Raw genomic sequence first — 17,629 nt, forward strand, 5'->3', positions numbered from 1 at the left:
ATTATTATTAAGGATATAGAGTCTTTAAAGAGTATAAGGGTAGGAGGTAGGCTAGTAACTACCCTATATATATCTTCTTTACTTTAAGGAATTCTAGCTATCTTTTATAGTTTAACCTAAGCTAAGAATGAATATAAGGTCTAACTAACTAGGTAAATAGTAATAGTAATTACTAGATATCATCATATATCTGATAGACTTCCCTGAAGTCATATACATGCTGGTTGATATCACAATATTATATAAGTACCATAACCTCTTTATAATAGTCTATTTAGATAATATCTTAGTCTTTAACTAAGAAGAGATAGAATATATAAAGTATATTAGAATAGTATTAAAGGAGCTCTAGGGAGCTAATATTAAGCTAAAACTAAAGAAATATAAATTTAGTATATAAGAAACTAAGTTTCTAGGATATTAGATATCTATAGAAGGAATCTATATAGAACAGAATAAGGTAAAGATAATTATAGATTAGCCTTAACTAAAGAATATTAAGGAAGTCTAATAGTTTATTAGACTTATTAACTATTATTAATAATTTATTATAGAATATATATATATTATATATATACTCTTTACATTACTTAAGAAAGTAAAAGAGTTTAAATAGAATAAGAATTATAATAAAGTATTCTATAAAGTTAAAGAAAGAATTATAAAGGCACTAATCTTAGTATAATATAATCTAGAAAAAGAAATAATAATTAAGACTAATATATTAGACTATATAGTTAGAATAAGAATAACTTAACTAGGAGAGGATAGGAAACTATAGCTAGTAATATTCTACTTATAAAAGTTAATTTAAGCAGAACTTAACTATAATATCTATAATAAGGAACTACTAGCTATAGTAGTAGTATTTAAAGTCTAGAGAGTCTACCTAGAAGGAGTAAAGTATATTATTACTATAAAGATAGATTATAAGAACCTTACCTTCTTTATAATAATAAAAGAATTAATATAATATTAAGCTAGATAGGCTAAGACACTTTCACAGTATAATTTTAGAATTATATACTATAAAGGAATAGAAAATAGATAAGCTAATATACTTAGCTAATAACTAGATTATAAGCTTTAAGGAAAAATAATTAAACTAGTAATACTAAAGTAGAGAGAAGATAGATTATTAGTATATAATTACTATATACTTATAGTAACTATTAAGTTAAAGGAAGATCTATTAATTTAGAAAATTATTAAAGAAATAAAAAAAGATAGGATTATTTAGGAGATGCTTAAAAATTCTATAGATAATAAATATCTTATAATAAATAAATAAGGATTAATCTACTTATAAGGACTTATCTATATACCTAAATATATAAGAAGTAAGATTATTATAAAGTATTATAATAACCTAATATATAGATATATAGGAACTAAGAAGATAGCTAAAGCTATCTTAAGGAATTATTACTTTCTAAATATAAGAAGAAAGGTACAGGGCTATATTTAATACTATAAAACTTATATTAGAGATAAACTAGCTAGATATTAACCTTATAGTAAGATGTAATTACTAGAGGCACTAAAGAAGCTATAAAAATAGATTACTATTAATTTTATTAGACCTTTACTAGAGTTAAAAGGGTATAATTACCTAATAATAGTTACTAATAGATTTATAAAATTCATCTATTTAATCCTAATTATAATAAATATAATAGTATCACAGCTTGCAAGCTTACTCATAGGATATATAATTATTAACTATAGAATGCTATAATATATTATATTAGACAGAGATAAGCTATTTACATTAAAGTTTTAGTAATTATTAATAGATTTAATAAGAATTAAGTAAAGACTCACAACCATATATTATCTATAGGCTAATAGACAGATAGAATAAGTAAACTAGATAGTTAAGTAATATCTATAATATTATATAAATTACTAATAGGATAATTAGGTAATTTACCTACTAATAGCATAGTTTATATATAATAATATTATTTACTTAATAACAGGAGAAACACTATTCTTTACTAACTATAGGTATAATCCTATATTAATTAGAGAACTATAGAATAAAGTACTAATAGTAGATAAAGCTATAGATTTAGTAAATACTATTAATTATTTAAGGACTTAACTTTTAAGAGATATTAAGTTCATAAACCTTAGAATAGTATTATATTATAATAAGAAGTATAGGAGTACTCTAGACCTAGAAAAGAAGAAGAAAATTTACCTACTCTATAGAAATATTAAAATAAAATAATTAAGTTAGAAACTAGACTATTAGAAAATTAGACCCTTCATTATCAAAGAATAAAAAGGGCTAGTTAATTATAAATTATAACTATTAAAAAGTATATTACAGATTTATCTAGTATTTTATATTTTATTATTAGAATTAGCACCAGAAAATGTAAAAATTACTAAAAATATAGAAGTTAATAATAATACAGAATAGGAATATAAAGTTAAATAAATCCTAGACTATAAATAAGTTAGTGAAAAACCATATTACCTTATAAAGTAGAAAGGTTATAATACCTTAGAAAATATATAGAAATCTATTAAGAACCTAATAGACTACTACTAACTTATTTAGTAATATTACTTATAGAAAAATCAAAGTTCTCCTAGAAGGAAGGAGGTAGTTAATTAATCTCTATAATTATCTAACTAAAATAAGGATTTTCAGAAGTTATAGCTAGTTAATTAATATTAACTATAGGATTAAGCTACTTAGAAGACTTCTTTTTATCTAAGATCTATAGTAACTTAGCATTATATTTAGATATTTTAAAACCATGCTCTTTAAGAAACTTTTATTATTTATAAAGTTATAAATAGTAAGCTAGTAACTTAGTAATCCTCTTTTATTTCTTAATAATCTTTTACTAATTATCTATTAACTCTTTTTAGATTTTCTCTAAATACTCTTATAGTTAATAAAGCTCAAGGTATAGAAGCTCTAACTTATTATTAGCTATAGAAAGCTTAGAAGTAATCTTTTTCTTAATACTTTTTAGAATATCCTACTCTTTTATAGTATAAAAGTCTTTTTTATATACACAGCCTTAATAAGTATAAGATGCATACTTTAAATAATAATAAGTTTAATCTATTATATAATCTTTACTAGATAAAGTGTAATAATCATAAGAGAATAAAATAATAAAACTATTTTTAATAATATACTCTTTCTAATAAATATAACTAGTAACTTAGTTATAATTATAGAGAAGCTTAGGAGTACTTTTAAGAACTATATTAGTATAATACTTTAATATAATAATTAAATATAATAGAGAAAATAAGAAAATACATCACTTACCTCAGGGCAGGCTAGCTTTATAAATAAAGTTTTAAGGATAAAATACTAGGAGAGAGGGAGGTAATATTATAGTACTAATATAACTATACTAGCCTAGGGTGGATATAATAGGTAGAATTATAGGATATAGATATCTAATTACTTAATAGTTCTTAAATAATTAGATATACTAGGAAGATAAAGACTAAATAGTTAGTTAGAGCCTATTACATAATATAGTATATAGGTATATAAAGTAGAAGGTATATTAGTATCTTAACTATCTATTATTATATTAATCTACTATCTACTATATATATTAATAGAGGAACCCTAGATATATAAAGATATTTTTTATTATTATATCTAGAGATCTTAATTTAGTTCTTTATATTTAATATAAATAACTTACTTAAGTATAAGTTTACTAGTCTAATTTATTAAATACTCTTTTACTATTAAGGATATATCCTTAATAGGCCTTACTTCTATCTTTACTATTATTATTCTTATTATCCTTAATCCTAGGTAGGATTATTATATCTTTAGATTATATTAGATCTTAGTTAGATTATTATATTACATATTACTATATACCTAGGTTAGTATATAGTAGGCTACCACAGAGGGTAGGCCTTAGGCAAGTATTAGATATAGTCTAGGGACTATATCACCCCATTCCTAAAGTAGTTAACTAGCAGAGAATAGCAGAGACGGATCCCAGGGTGTGACATATATCTTATATAGAAGGTTATTAATATTAATAGGTAGCTATATCTTTACTCCTAAATTAAGTTTATATTTATTAATAAGAGTGGTGCATATAAGCTAATTAAGTTAATTTCTAGAAGTTTATATTAATAGGTAGTAATCTACCCTTATTATCTTATATCTAAGATTATAGAAGAAGAGGCTATCCATCTCTTTATATTAGAAGATCCTAAAGTATTAAGCTATAATTAAAAAAACTAGACTAATACTTTATATTATAATTATTTAGATACTAGTATAGGAAATCTTTAATAAGCTATAGTATAATATTTTTAATCTAGTACTTATACTTTAGAGGATCTAACTTAGATAAAAATCTAGAATAAATATAGAATTAGCATAGATATTTATAGAAAGAGAAAGGAGTAATACTTCTAAAAGTTTTATTTTATATAGAGAATATAACTTTTAGTTATCTCTATAAAGTTACCTTCTATTTTATTATTAGGCTATTAGATAAAGGTATTCTAATTAATATCCTTAGGTAATATCTTAATTTAAGATATTCTAAGTATATAGTATACTTAAGAATATTCTAGGAGATAGAAATAGTAGGACTCCTAATACTATATAAATTCTTATAAATAAAGAGCTATTAAATTATAAGTCTATAAGGCTATACCCTATACTTTATATATTTTATCTACTTATCTATTATATATACTAAGTATATAAAAGTACACTAATATCTCTGATAGAGAAATAGCCCTAGAATAAACTAGGTATAGCCAGGTTAGAATATTTAAGGCACTAACATATAGTGCAGAAAGACCATGCTTTTATAACTAAAGGCCATGCATAACTGTGGTCTTTCTGCCATCACTGACAATTACTCTATACCATCTATGAGGTGGCCCCACGCATCAACAGGTGGTATGAAAGATTTGTTACTCCATGCAGCATTGTTCAAAGATTCTGATGACTCGCACACTGTACCTCTTTGAGCAAACCTTGCATTGCCGGGTCAAAAACCCAGGTATATGTGGCGCAGCAGCAATGGCTTGTAGATACAGCTTGCACGATATTTGAGAATACATGGAATGGTAGAATGAAAATTAAGAATGGCAAGACAGTCGGAGCAATTGTTCAAGTCGTTAAATTGGCGAAATGGGATGAGCACAGCTGCCTGCAAGCCCGAGCCCACATCCCCAGGCAAGTAAAACTTCATGTCTAGAAAAGTAGAGTGGTATATACTAGGAAAATGGTATAGGGTATAGGTTAGATCACCCAAGACCAGCCGCTCCGTCAACAAATCGCGTGCAGCGTCTCAAAGTTGCTCCACAATTTCAGGTGCAGCGGCGTCGAGCTCCTCCTCAAAAGCATCAATACCGCGCACGGGCGGCGTCAGCATTAACAGGCTCAGTAGTATTTCATTGAACTGGAATTGTAGGTCTGGCCGAAGTTGTTTGTGTGTCTTCAATAGCTCGCCGGTAGACCATGCTCGTTCGGGATCCCTCATATCTGACTCATATCCTTCTTCCAATAAGAGCCACACCAGAGTCTCGCATGCAGGATAACGTTCAAGCTGGTGCTGCTTCACAACCGTGATTATGTAGTTGAGGAAGCGACTCGTTTTACTCGGCGAGTCTTGGAAATCCCATAAAGCTGCCGTAATATAGATGAGTGCCGCAGTACGGCAGATCTCCTGGCTTGGCGTATCCCGCACCACATATAGGCGCGAAGTCTGCGGCACTTGTGATGGGCGTGGCCCGCTGGAAAGCAAAGGGAACAATAAGCCATCCATTTGAAACGCCTCCCGTCGCAGGGGAACAGACGACAGGTACGCAGCTGATGTGTGTTTATGCATCATTTCCTCGGCCGCGCGAAGAAACGTGAGCAGCCACCGTTGACCGACTTTGTCGCCGGCTGGATGTGGAGATATCGCGACAAGTAGCACATAATGCAAGAATACCTGGACACCTTTGCGAGTCCCGCCCTGGGATCGAAGAATCTGGACAGCCTGGTCAGCATATTCTCGGGCCTTTTGCTGGCTACCGAATCTTTCTTCTTGCAGTGACAATCCGGTTAATGCCATGGCGAGATTGTCTCCTTCAATATCCATCGACCCTTTTCTGATCATTTCTATGTTTCGCGTGGCTTGTCCAATATGAGTTCGAACTTGTCGGCTATCCTTCAAGTTGTAAGTTTGAGCCTTCCATCGGGCACAATAGCCAAGTACGACCGCTTGGAAAGGTAATGGGTGAACCATGGCGGAGCGGAAAATCTGGTCCTTAATGTATTTGTTTTGACCAGACCAGTATGTGAGTTTGTTTGTCCAACAATCAATCAACTCAAGATCGTCTTTTGAGCAGGCCATCGGTAGACTGTGGAAAGGGTCTTGTCTGGACGTATCAAGCGAGGCAACGGGCGACGTAAGAAGTGGTGTGTTAGACGCACTGAATGCGGGTCTAGGCATGGAAAAGCGTGTCTGAATCTAGACATCCTACGTTAGCGTCCTCGTTTTCGTTTGTGAAGACCAACACACATATCATGTGGAGGATTCCTCAAATGGGAACATTGTACATCATGCACGATCCGCTCAATCAACTCAGAAGTGATGACCACGTACCAAGGCGTTACCGTGAGACACCGTCTCACTTTCAATTCCTCGAACTGCATCGGTCCCGTCGAGATCGTCCTTTTCATTCGTCTTCTGCTTCCATGGAAGATACCGGAGGGGTCGGTTATTTCTTCTATCGTCTGAGTTGTGGGGGTGTAAATGTTTGCGCTGCCTTCGCTTTTCCTGGACGTGGTGGCGCATGACATACGCCCGCTTTTCCCGCGATGAAGAATTCGAATCGACAAAAAAGAATATCCTGTCTTTCGCAGGCTGATCTTCTGTTGTCGAGAGACGCCTCCGCCTCTTTGATTTCGTAGAAGGTTGTAGCCCATCGTTGGGGCGAACTGTCAACGGCAAAGCCAAGGTCAGCTAGCTCGGAAGACTTCGAGCAAAATCTGTAGTTGGAGGGGTGCACTGACTTGGTTGGCTTTCGCAAGAGGTGTCAATCACTCCAGTTCGAGGTGCAAACTGCGACAGATTGGGCAGAGCGTGCCTGTGGGCAGCCATTACGACGCTAGCAGGTGGCAGTAGACTCTTCTGACGACTGACGTACTTAACAAGCAAGGATTATGTTATGACTGCATAGCGATTGTGGACTTTGCCGGGATACCGTCACCACAAAACAATAATGTTGAAAGGAGTCATCCCATAACCACGGGTTCCGAAAATTCAGGCGATATCACAACCTTGCCGATCTAGTCGTCGAGGATAGGGACGGCCTGGCGATGATCAGCTCCCGACGATAAGGGTCGACCCCGACTTGCCCGTTCTTATGATGGACGACGAGGAGACTAAGAGGAGTTGCGAGACCAGCAGGGCAGTGGGTCGTAAGAGGGGACTAGGGTCGACAAAGAGCCCCGATAGTCCGACCCCGAAAAGTCAAGTTGATTCTGGGACGACATTTCGATTGGCTCCTCAGAAAGTCAAAAACCGAGATAATTGTTGTTCTGATGCGCTATTGGCCGAAGGATGCCAACTGCTGGGATCCGCCACGGTTATGGCCGAGTTGGAGTCAGGACCTATTGCCCGAATAGGCAACAGATAAGTCTGCTTGTCAGAGATCCGTGCACAGCTGCTGATGTAATCATACAAAAACCACTTTACGCGTCGATATCGCATTATCTATTTCTCCGCTGCGCGTCGCGTCTTAGACGCGTATCTCTGAGGGAAGAAAGTCAGACTCCGAGGGAATTATTATTGACGCTATCAACGCTTTCATCGGACGCCTTGCTCAACGTCACGATACTTAAAAAGGACTTGTTTTTCAAATAACTATTCAATCAAATAACAATACTCAATCGTTCCTCGATTTGTGCAATTGTCCTACCCATAGCGGCCCTGTTCTGGCCGTCCGCTCTCGCCCAAAATGTCCTCCCTTGTTGATGCCGTACTTCAATCTGAATTGGGGTCGACAGCTGGCTCCCGTGACAATCAAAGGCTCCATTCAGACCACCTCCCCAGCTCTCGGCCACAACCGCCATCCGAGAGCAATGGCCCGTTGAGCGAGATACATGGCGGCTTCCCCGATGACCAAGTCGTGAACCCTAGCCGGTCGACTGTAAGTCGACTTCGCAATCCCTATCTTCCTGGGCCTCCCCCAGTGGTCGATTTGGCTGGAGAGAAAGTACAGCAGGCCTTTGAGGAACTGCTTGAGACCTATGTGGAGGAACCGTCGTTGTCGGCGCCTCCTCCGTCGTCGGAGATACTGAGTGACAAATATTATATCGCACAAATCCACGGCATGAAGAAATTCGAGCTTTCAACCCTCTATGTCGATTTTACCCACTTGACTTCTCTCAATAACCAGATTCTGGCGGATGCGATTGCCAACCAATACTTTCGATTCCAACCCTTCCTAACAAGAGCCCTTCACAATTTAATTGCAAAATATGAACCTGAATACTTCGTCTCTCATCGTCAAGCCAGCAGTGCCTCATCCCAGGCTAGCTCATCCATGATGGCCGCTAATGCAAGTGTGACTGAAAACCCTGACTTGGAGCGGAATATGCGCGAGAAAACCCGCCATCAGCAGACTGACAAGCTGTTTTCTTTGGCATTCTACAACCTGCCTTTGGTCTCTAGACTGCGCCAACTCCGTACCTCCCAAATCGGAAAGCTGCTCTCTATTTCCGGTACCGTCACTCGGACATCTGAGATCCGGCCTGAGCTCTCTCTTGGGACCTTCGTTTGTGAGCAGTGCAAATCGGTTGTCTCGAATGTGGAACAGACCTTCCGATACACCGAGCCAACACAGTGCCCAAACGACATTTGCATGAACCGCTCTGGATGGCGCCTGGATATTGGAAAGAGCACATTTGTCGACTGGCAAAAGGTGAAACTGCAGGAGTCATCGCACGAAATTCCAACCGGGAGCATGCCCCGCACCATGGATGTGATCTTGCGCGGTGAGATGGTCGACCGTGCCAAGGCTGGTGAACGTTGCATCTTCACTGGTACACTGATCGTAATTCCTGATGTCAGTCAATTAGGACTTCCAGGTGTGCGACCGGAGGCTGTTCGCGATAACGGGGCTTTTCGGAGTGGCGATGTCGGCGGAGGTGTCACTGGTCTCAAGTCTCTAGGCGTCAGAGACTTGACCTATCGACTGGCATTCCTTGCCTGTATGGTCACACCTGACACAACAACTCCTGGCCATCAGTCGAATCAGCAGTTGAACGGCCAATCCCACAACATCCTGGCTTCATTGAACCAAAATAATGAACCCGAACTCGACGAGGACAAAGCCCAGGAGGCTCTCCTTCAGAGTTTCACTCCGTACGAAGTGCAGGACTTGAAGAATCTGGTTCACTCTGAGTATATCTACTCTCGATTGGTAGATTCAATCGCCCCTATGATCTACGGTCACCGGCAGATCAAGAAGGGGTTGCTTCTGCAATTGATTGGAGGTGTCAGCAAACATACGGAACAGGAGAACATGCAATTGCGTGGTGATCTCAATATCTGCATTGTTGGTGATCCTTCGACAAGCAAGAGTCAGTTCTTAAAGTAAGCTTTCAACCATGCCAACGCACTCTCTGTGCCATTTGGACGTTCTGACCTGTTCTTTCCAGGTACATCTGTTCTTTGCATCCTCGCGCTGTTTATACTAGTGGCAAGGCATCATCTGCAGCCGGTCTGACCGCATCTGTCGTCAAAGATGCCGAGACTGGCGAATTTACTATTGAAGCCGGTGCTCTGATGCTTGCTGTACGTCGCGCCCCCGCTGTCCACACGCTATTCCTATGCTGACTCAATGACACACAATAGAACGGAGGCGGTATCTGCGCTATCGACGAGTTTGACAAGATGGACATCAGCGATCAAGTTGCCATCCATGAAGCAATGGAACAACAAACTATCTCTATTGCCAAAGCGGGCATTCACACTACGCTCAATGCTCGTGCGTCGATTCTTGCAGCTGCTAATCCTGTTGGTGGTCGTTACAACCCGAAGGCTACATTGCGCGCAAACCTCAACTTCAGTGCTCCTATCATGAGCAGATTCGACTTGTTCTTTGTGATTCGAGATGAGCCGAATGAAACAGTGGATCGTAATTTGGCTGACCACATCGTCAACGTGCACATGAACCGTGACGAGGCCGTCCAGCCAGAACTGAGCACGGAGCAGTTGCAGCGCTACATTCGGTTTGCGCGAACGTTCAGACCCGTGTTCACGGAAGAAGCTAAGGCTTTGCTTGTTGAGAAGTACAAAGAGCTGCGAGCAAACGACGCTCAAGGAGGCATTGGCCGCTCTTCATATCGGATCACAGTCCGTCAACTCGAGTCTTTGGTTCGTCTCTCCGAGGCTGTCGCCAAGGCCAACTGCGTAGAGGAGATCGTCCCGAGCTTTGTACGCGAGGCCTATGACCTCCTACGCCAGAGTATCGTCACCGTCGAAAAGGATGATGTTGAAGTTGACGACGATGAAGGCACTCATGCGAATGGAGGAGCTGCTGAAGAGGATCACGAGATGGCTGATCGGGACAGGGAAGGTGACAGTCCCATGCGTGATCATGCGGAAGCACAACCGCGTCAGAAGACCAAGATCACATACGACAAGTACATGMAGATCTTGAATCTGTTTGTTCGCCGCGTGAGTGAGGACGAATCGAGGTCAGGCGAAGGTGTCGAGCAAGAAGATCTGATTGTCTGGTACCTGGAGCAAATTGAGTCTGAGCTGAACAACGAGGAAGACCTACAGCGTGAGCGCGACCTGGCAGGGAAAGTCTTGAAAAGGATGGTCAAGGTTCGTTCTTCACCGACAGCAAGTATTTTTGTCACCCATTGTTTTACTGACTATTTTCGGCACAACAGGAAAATATCCTCATGCCAATTCGAGGAGAGGGTCTGGTGGATGCTGATAGGGATCGGCAAGAGCAAGTTCAACGGACAGTCTATGTGCTGCATCCTAACTGTGCCTACGAAGAGGCTTAATCAGTAGTGTTCTCTTCTTCGGTTTCAGAGTCAAGGATTATCATATATATGGCGGGCATACCTATGGAGCAAATGGTCATGAGTGATGATACCTGTTTGATTTTCCACTATTCGATTTTCTCTCTCTTTCGGCTGGGATTGCTTTTGATATTCGGCATTAGATTGATGGTTAAGGTGTATGGGCTCTACTGGGTTCGGCCTTACCATTTCTCCAATACAACATCGGATCCAAATCTGCGATTCTTACCCATAGGCAACAAATCACATTCGTTTTATCAGCCAGGTGTCTCCTTTGTTGAGGCTTGTCATCACATATCAACCGCCTTTGGATTATCATCTTCCTTTAGCTCTCCATTTCGGGGCTCTGTACGAGGTCGCTCAAGTCATTCTCTATCTCTTTACTTCAGCTATCACCTTGACCTCACCCTCATCCGAGCTAACGGTCCCAGCACATGTCGGGCTTATACCCTGCCTCTCCTTCTCTTCCTACTCTATAGACTACTCATCCGGTCACCCTAAACTCAGATTAAGTTTGAAACCAGATATCTACTTGGATCTCACTTGTTACTGAAGTATATCTTTCAATTCTCTCGTCCCATCTCCTTTCATTCGCTCCTCACCCTTATGCTCGGTTTTCATATCACACTGGCCTCATCTACCTAGCCTCCAGGCTATAAAAGCCTAATTCAGACGATCATCTTCTCCGTCTTCTATCTTCTTTCCTTGCTCTCCGCAATATACCACGAGACTTGCCTCTTTACTACACTTCCTCTCAAATCTGTTTGTCATCTACCAGCAACTGTGCTCCTCCCAAACCTATCTTCTCCAAGCACCGCAGAAGTGGAGCCGTTGAAAGCCATTTCGTGAGCTCTGATCATCGGCCTTCCTTGGTTATCTTAATCGTCTATTCCAAATAGCCTCCGTTGTGAATCTCCTCCTTACTCGCAATCATGGATCTCGATCCTCCACAAAGCAGTGACAATATGTTGCCAGAACCAGAAGCATCTGAACTAGATATCGACCTTTCTCAGTTAGAGGATATTGATGCACGTCGACAGCAGACCGCATCGAAAGGCCTCTATGCGCTAAGCGTTTTGGCTCTACGGAACAATGTCCCTACGACTTCCCTCCCCAAAGATACGGAAGCACCTCCCTCGACTCCTGTTCCGTCAACAACTTGCACAGCACCTGCTCCTTTGAATAATCAGCTTTTTGTGAGCCAGCCGGCGGACAATACTCTTGACGATAATCAGATTGACCAAATTTGGCAATATGTAGCTTCCCAGAATGGGAGTGTGAGCGAAAGCATTGCCCTTACAGCCATGCCCCAGGACCAACACCAGATACCAACTGAAACTTCAAGTGGTGCGACGGTCGTTGAGGATCTGATGAATCTGGATGAGCCACAGCCTGTGGTGGCCTCATCATCGAAATTCTCTGAAGCCCCTGACGCGCCTGCGGTTACAGGGGTTCAGGGATCGGTTGACGAAAATGTCGCGCCTGAATGGCCAGAGGTCCAGGAAGAAGATTCTACAGGGTAAGCAACATTGTAGCGTTGCTGATATTCACTTGACTGACAGTGGTAGGTTTGATATCATCGAGACATGGTACAATACCCTTGAGAACCCGAGCCTCGAGGAAACAGTACAGTATGAAAAAGCAAAGCAGCAAGAGACTCGGCGCCTGGAGAGGATTGCCAGTCGGAAGGCTATGGAACAACTCCAGGCAGGACAGAACCTTGAGACTTTTCCGGATTTCTCTGACGATGACCTGCTCGACTCGTCGGTCGGTCCATTACCCGGAGACACTGGTAAGCGCTCGGATATGGCATCTGCAAATCGACCTTCAAAAGGCCCACGAAAGCAGAAGAATAGGGTCTCTGCTGCAGAAAGACGCAGAAGTATGCGGTTAGGTCTCGACATTGCCTTAGGACGTGTAACGAGGAAGAAGGGTTCCGGAAAGAAACGCTCTCGAAAGCGAAAAGCAGACGACAGCGATGAAGATGTACCAGGAAGCGGAGACGGTAGCAAGAAAAGTTTGTTTGATCCGGAGTTCGACCTAAACGCATTTCTCAATCCCGATATTATCGCAGACGCTCAAGCGAATGCTGGACTTCCGGCAATTCCAATATCTAATTCCAAAAACAAGAAAAGTGCCCTCGCTGAGCTTGTCGCTAGCATCCCTTCTGCCGATCAGGAACAGGCCAAGTCCGACAGGCAGTCAATCCTCGATGCAACAACAAAGTTCAGGAATAAAGCAAGATCTGATGGCAAGGGCGGGTGGAGGATAAAGGGCATGAAGACTAGTCTCTTCCATCATCAGGTTTGAACACCTTCAGCATGCTTCGATTATCCAAACTAACGCGTGACATAGCTTCTCGGTGTAGCGTTCATGGTAAGCAAATGCTAGGGTAGATTGAGAAAGACGACTAATGTCAACAGCGTGATCGGGAGAATTCGACCAGTCCTCCGTATGGGGGCTTCCTTTGCGATGTTATGGGTTATGGTAAAACGATTCAGGCTTTAGGTAAGTAGCATTTGCCAAATTCCGTGCGTGGCAAATGTTAACTGTTGCGCTCTAGCCAATATTGTTGATGGAAGATGCGTTGACCCAGACGACCCCGTCAAAACGACATTGATCGTCGTTCCACCTCACCTTGTCGGGCACTGGTATGACCTGTCGGTGCTGTATTGTTTCATGAAATATATCCTGATAATATGAACAGGGAGTGCCAAGTCGTCAAGCATTGCGAGAAGGACGCTGTTGGTGACGTCCTTATATACTGTGCTCAGAGCAGAATGCGTAGCGTCGACGTTATTCAAAGTCTGCAGAAGTTCAGTGTCATGTAAGTTATACTGTGGCACGCTTCCCTAACGACTAACTCATTTGATGACCAGAATTACGACATACGACGAGGTCAGACGCTCGTATCCGCAGTTAAAGCGCAGAGGTGAGGTTCTCGATGAAAAGAAGATCGTTGAGATGTGGGAGGAACTTTATGCCAAAGAAATCGGGCCATTACATCAGATCAAGTTCTTGAGGATCATTCTCGATGGTAAGCTTCTGAAAATACCAAGCTTTCATTTGTAACTGACTGTATCTACTCAGAGGGACATTCGATCAAGAACCATCTTGCCTCTACGTCAATCGCCGTCCGTGCTCTCACTGGCCATCACAAATGGATTTTGAGTGGAACGCCCGTGCCTAAGTAAGCATTCCTGCTTCTTACATCGAGATACCGGAGGGCTAATAAGCGACTGCAGCTTCATCACCGAGTTCTATCCGCATTTCGATTTCCTGGAGTATCCGGACACGAATGATTACAGCCAGTTCGTGAAACGCTATTGTGAGGTATAAGCGCCCCCTCATTGTTACCCTATTGACCTCTGACAATTATGCGACAGGACGACGAAGCCCAGCAGCGCCTTCGGAACCTATGTCGAACATATCTCCTCCGTCGGACACATTCCAGTCGACTCTTCTCGTTGCCTATCATCAAGCTACCTGATATCGGCGAGTCAGTCATCAAGGTAGATTTCTGTGATGTAGAAAGAAGGATTTACGACGAGGTCCTCGAGCAATTCATTTCAAATATCAATGGTACGTGTTATTGACCTGTTGCTTTGACACGTGCATGAATTGACCGATCTCTTGGTGAAGGTCTCAGCGATGACACGAATCCGTATCTCGCACAGTGTCGGTGCTTTCTCACCATGATCTTGAAACTGAGAATGATCTCTAGTCATTTGCTCACAACTCAAGATCTTGTCAAGCGGCTATTGACCTCGTCTCTTATGAGAGATCTTGTCGAAATTGCAAGAGAAACAAGAGATCCTGACCATCCTTCAACTCAGATAACAAAATGGTTTATCACTTTGAAGAAAGGAGTTTCTCTGCCCGCCGCACCGCCAGAAAACGAAGATCCGAGCCAGACGGGGAATGAGCTTAACGGAGACAGAGAAGAGCTTGTCAAACAGTTCCACAAGTTCACTACGGAGCTTCACGAGAACGGGCAATGGGACGAGCGATTGAGAAGAACCAGCTGCCCACACTGCGAGCTAACTCCAATAGGCCCAATCATCACCAGCTGCATGCACCTGTATTGCGAAGAATGCTATTTTATTCTCAAAAATAGTCTCGCTTCTGCGGATGGGAAGCCAACATGTCAAATATGTAACAACCCTATCGCGGAGGCTGCATATTGCGGCACTGCCGAAACCATTGTACTCGATGAGCCATCAGCTACTTCCAATTCGACTCAGAACAACACCAGGAAAGCCAAGCCATCTTCTCGGAAACAATCAAGCAGATTGTTTGGCAGTCGGATGTTCGCAACCGCCGCACAACGATCACGGATGAGGCAAACGGATGACGAGCAGCAGCATGAAGACGAGGAGCTAGATTGGATTTCTGCCACTCAAGGGGGAATGCCTGGGGCAAAGGTTGATAAGGTTCGGGAATTGGTCGCTAATTGGATTCGAGAAGATCCAGATGCCAAAATTGTTGTTTTCACTCAATTTCTTGACTTCGTTCGGATTTTTTCCTTCATATGTACCAAGGAAGGCTGGGCGCACTGTCGTGTAAGTGCCTTGCTATTTCAATTTTCAATGAGCTGTCTTCAGGGCGCACTAACATCAAGATAGTTGACGGGAAAGATGTCAATTGGAGCTCGCGACTTGAGTATGAATGAGTTCAGGGAGAATCGAGAAGTGAAACTCATGATTGCAAGCCTCATGGCCGGTGGTACAGGGCTCGACATGTCCATGGCCAACAAATGTATCCTTGTGGATCTCTGGTGGAATGAAGCCATGCAGCAGCAGGTATGCATCCGTTGATCGGGGACAATCGTTGAATATCTTTCTAACGGTAATTATCTCAGGCGTTCTGTCGACTGTACCGAATAGGGCAAGAGAAAGTGGTGGAGATTGTCAAAGTCATCGTCCAGAACACTATTGACGACTACATCCTCCAGCTACAAATGAAGAAGTCGGCGAAAATCAACAGCACTATTGGTGAAGAAGCATTGCAGAAACGAGACACTATTATTGACCTTCTTGAAATGTTCGCAGAAATCGAGGTGCAAGAGAACGGTGGCATCAGAGTGGAGGTGCACCGCAAGGGGAAACAAGCCGACAAAGGCAACAAAGGCAACAAAGGCAACAAAGGCAACCAGCAAGGTACTGCGAAACGATCCAAGGGCAAAGAACGCGATATAGGCGATACAGGCGATACAGGCATTGGCTCTTCAACTTAGTTCCGAGTGCTTGAGACGCAATGCTCCAAGATGAACGGAATGCGCTTATGGGATATTATTCGCCTGGTTTTGGCGCTATCTATCGGTCTTTTCTTTGGTTATTTCGGGATTCCACATATTGCTAGCATATGAGATTTTGATTATTAGTTCAGTTCTCGTCTGCATACCTAACACATAACGGATATCAAACAATATCATTACGGCAACATTTGCCTTCCACATAAGATCATTCCGCATCGTAACTCATGAATCTATCACCCCCGTTGATAGACCGCAACAGAGTTCGAATCCATCTCCTGCAAAACACTACTACCCTGCTCATAAAAACAATAACTTTGGCGAAGAACAAATTTTTGAAAATTGCGCACCTAAACCATGCCTATTTAGGCCTAAAATTTGCCCAGTTACTTGTAACTTCAGCCGCTATTGTTTGATACTAATTTTATTAGTATTAAAGCGATGGCGTCGAAGCGAGACTAGCTAATATTATTAGATAGTTATAGGAATAGGCTACACCAGCCACAATAATGTGTCTTGGCCATAAACTATAACACAAAGCAGCTACTCACATACATTAAGGAACAGAAGGTCAGGGTCCTAGAGATAGTTATTAAGTTTATTAAGAATACTAAAGCCACTACAGAAGTCTTTCTTACAGACCTATTAGGTGGTGGCCTATAGAAGATAGTGGAAGACACTATGATTAAGGTAATACTTAACCTTAAGAAAGACATCCATGTGATCAGAACTAATACTAAGAATTAATTACTATTAGAAAGAGTTAGATCCTTCACTGAAGCTATATATCATATACCTCTGCTGTTATACTATTAGTTAAATTATAGCTCTAATAGCTCCTAAGGGGCCACGCCCTCTGAACTTAGCTATAACTATAAAATTATAGTTAAATTAGGTAATGCAGCAGGAATTAAAAGGTTTAGGGCCCTTACTCCTATTAATATTAGGTAAAAGGCCTAATAGGCATGTAATAAGGTATATATAAGCACCCTTAATTAGTCTATACTTAGTATAATATAGTTTATTACAGTGCATTAACTTAAGTTAGGTAATCTAAGCTTAAGCCTCTACTTTACTAAGGAAGCAGAGGTCACCTGTCTCTATTAAAACTAGGTTAGGGGAGTCTGGCCTACTACTATAATCTAGATACTATTATAGGGAGTAGTGGTACATAGTATCCCTATTAAGGCTATAGATAACCTCTTGGATAGGGCTAATTAAGAGGCTATTACTATATAGCTAAAAGTGGAGAATAAGGGCCTATAGGGTGAGGATATAGAGATTCTCTATATAGGATAGCTAGCAGGGCTACT

The 17,629-nt window shown here is 40.7% G+C and overlaps 3 protein-coding genes across 3 annotated transcripts; 2 read left to right on the forward strand and 1 right to left on the reverse strand.

Annotated features, from left to right (window-relative positions):
- Positions 1–5,318: 5,318 nt before the first annotated feature.
- Aspvir_004014 (uncharacterized protein) lies at positions 5,319–7,118 on the reverse strand (the record flags this gene model as incomplete). Its single annotated transcript, XM_043267252.1, has 3 exons — positions 5,319–6,485; positions 6,621–6,955; positions 7,031–7,118. 3 exons carry the CDS (start codon positions 7,116–7,118, stop codon positions 5,319–5,321), a joined length of 1,590 nt encoding a protein of 529 aa, XP_043123187.1.
- Positions 7,119–7,977: 859 nt separating this feature from the next.
- Positions 7,978–11,044, forward strand: Aspvir_004015 (MCM DNA helicase complex subunit MCM6; the record flags this gene model as incomplete). The annotated part of the gene is made up of 4 exons (XM_043267253.1): positions 7,978–9,617; positions 9,683–9,818; positions 9,879–10,856; positions 10,925–11,044. 4 exons carry the CDS (start codon positions 7,978–7,980, stop codon positions 11,042–11,044), a joined length of 2,874 nt encoding a protein of 957 aa, XP_043123188.1.
- Positions 11,045–11,994: 950 nt separating this feature from the next.
- Positions 11,995–16,298, forward strand: Aspvir_004016 (putative SNF2 family helicase; the record flags this gene model as incomplete). The annotated part of the gene is made up of 13 exons (XM_043267254.1): positions 11,995–12,581; positions 12,631–13,366; positions 13,418–13,438; positions 13,486–13,570; positions 13,626–13,713; positions 13,770–13,889; positions 13,942–14,099; positions 14,153–14,252; positions 14,308–14,395; positions 14,449–14,644; positions 14,705–15,624; positions 15,688–15,864; positions 15,924–16,298. The coding sequence occupies 13 exons, from the start codon at positions 11,995–11,997 to the stop codon at positions 16,296–16,298; spliced, it is 3,651 nt and encodes a 1,216-aa protein (XP_043123189.1).
- Between the last annotated feature and the right edge of the window lie 1,331 nt (positions 16,299–17,629).

The sequence above is a fragment of the Aspergillus viridinutans genome, assembly GCF_018404265.1.
Source record: "Aspergillus viridinutans IFM 47045 DNA, scaffold_2, whole genome shotgun sequence".
NCBI lineage: Eukaryota > Fungi > Ascomycota > Eurotiomycetes > Eurotiales > Aspergillaceae > Aspergillus > Aspergillus viridinutans.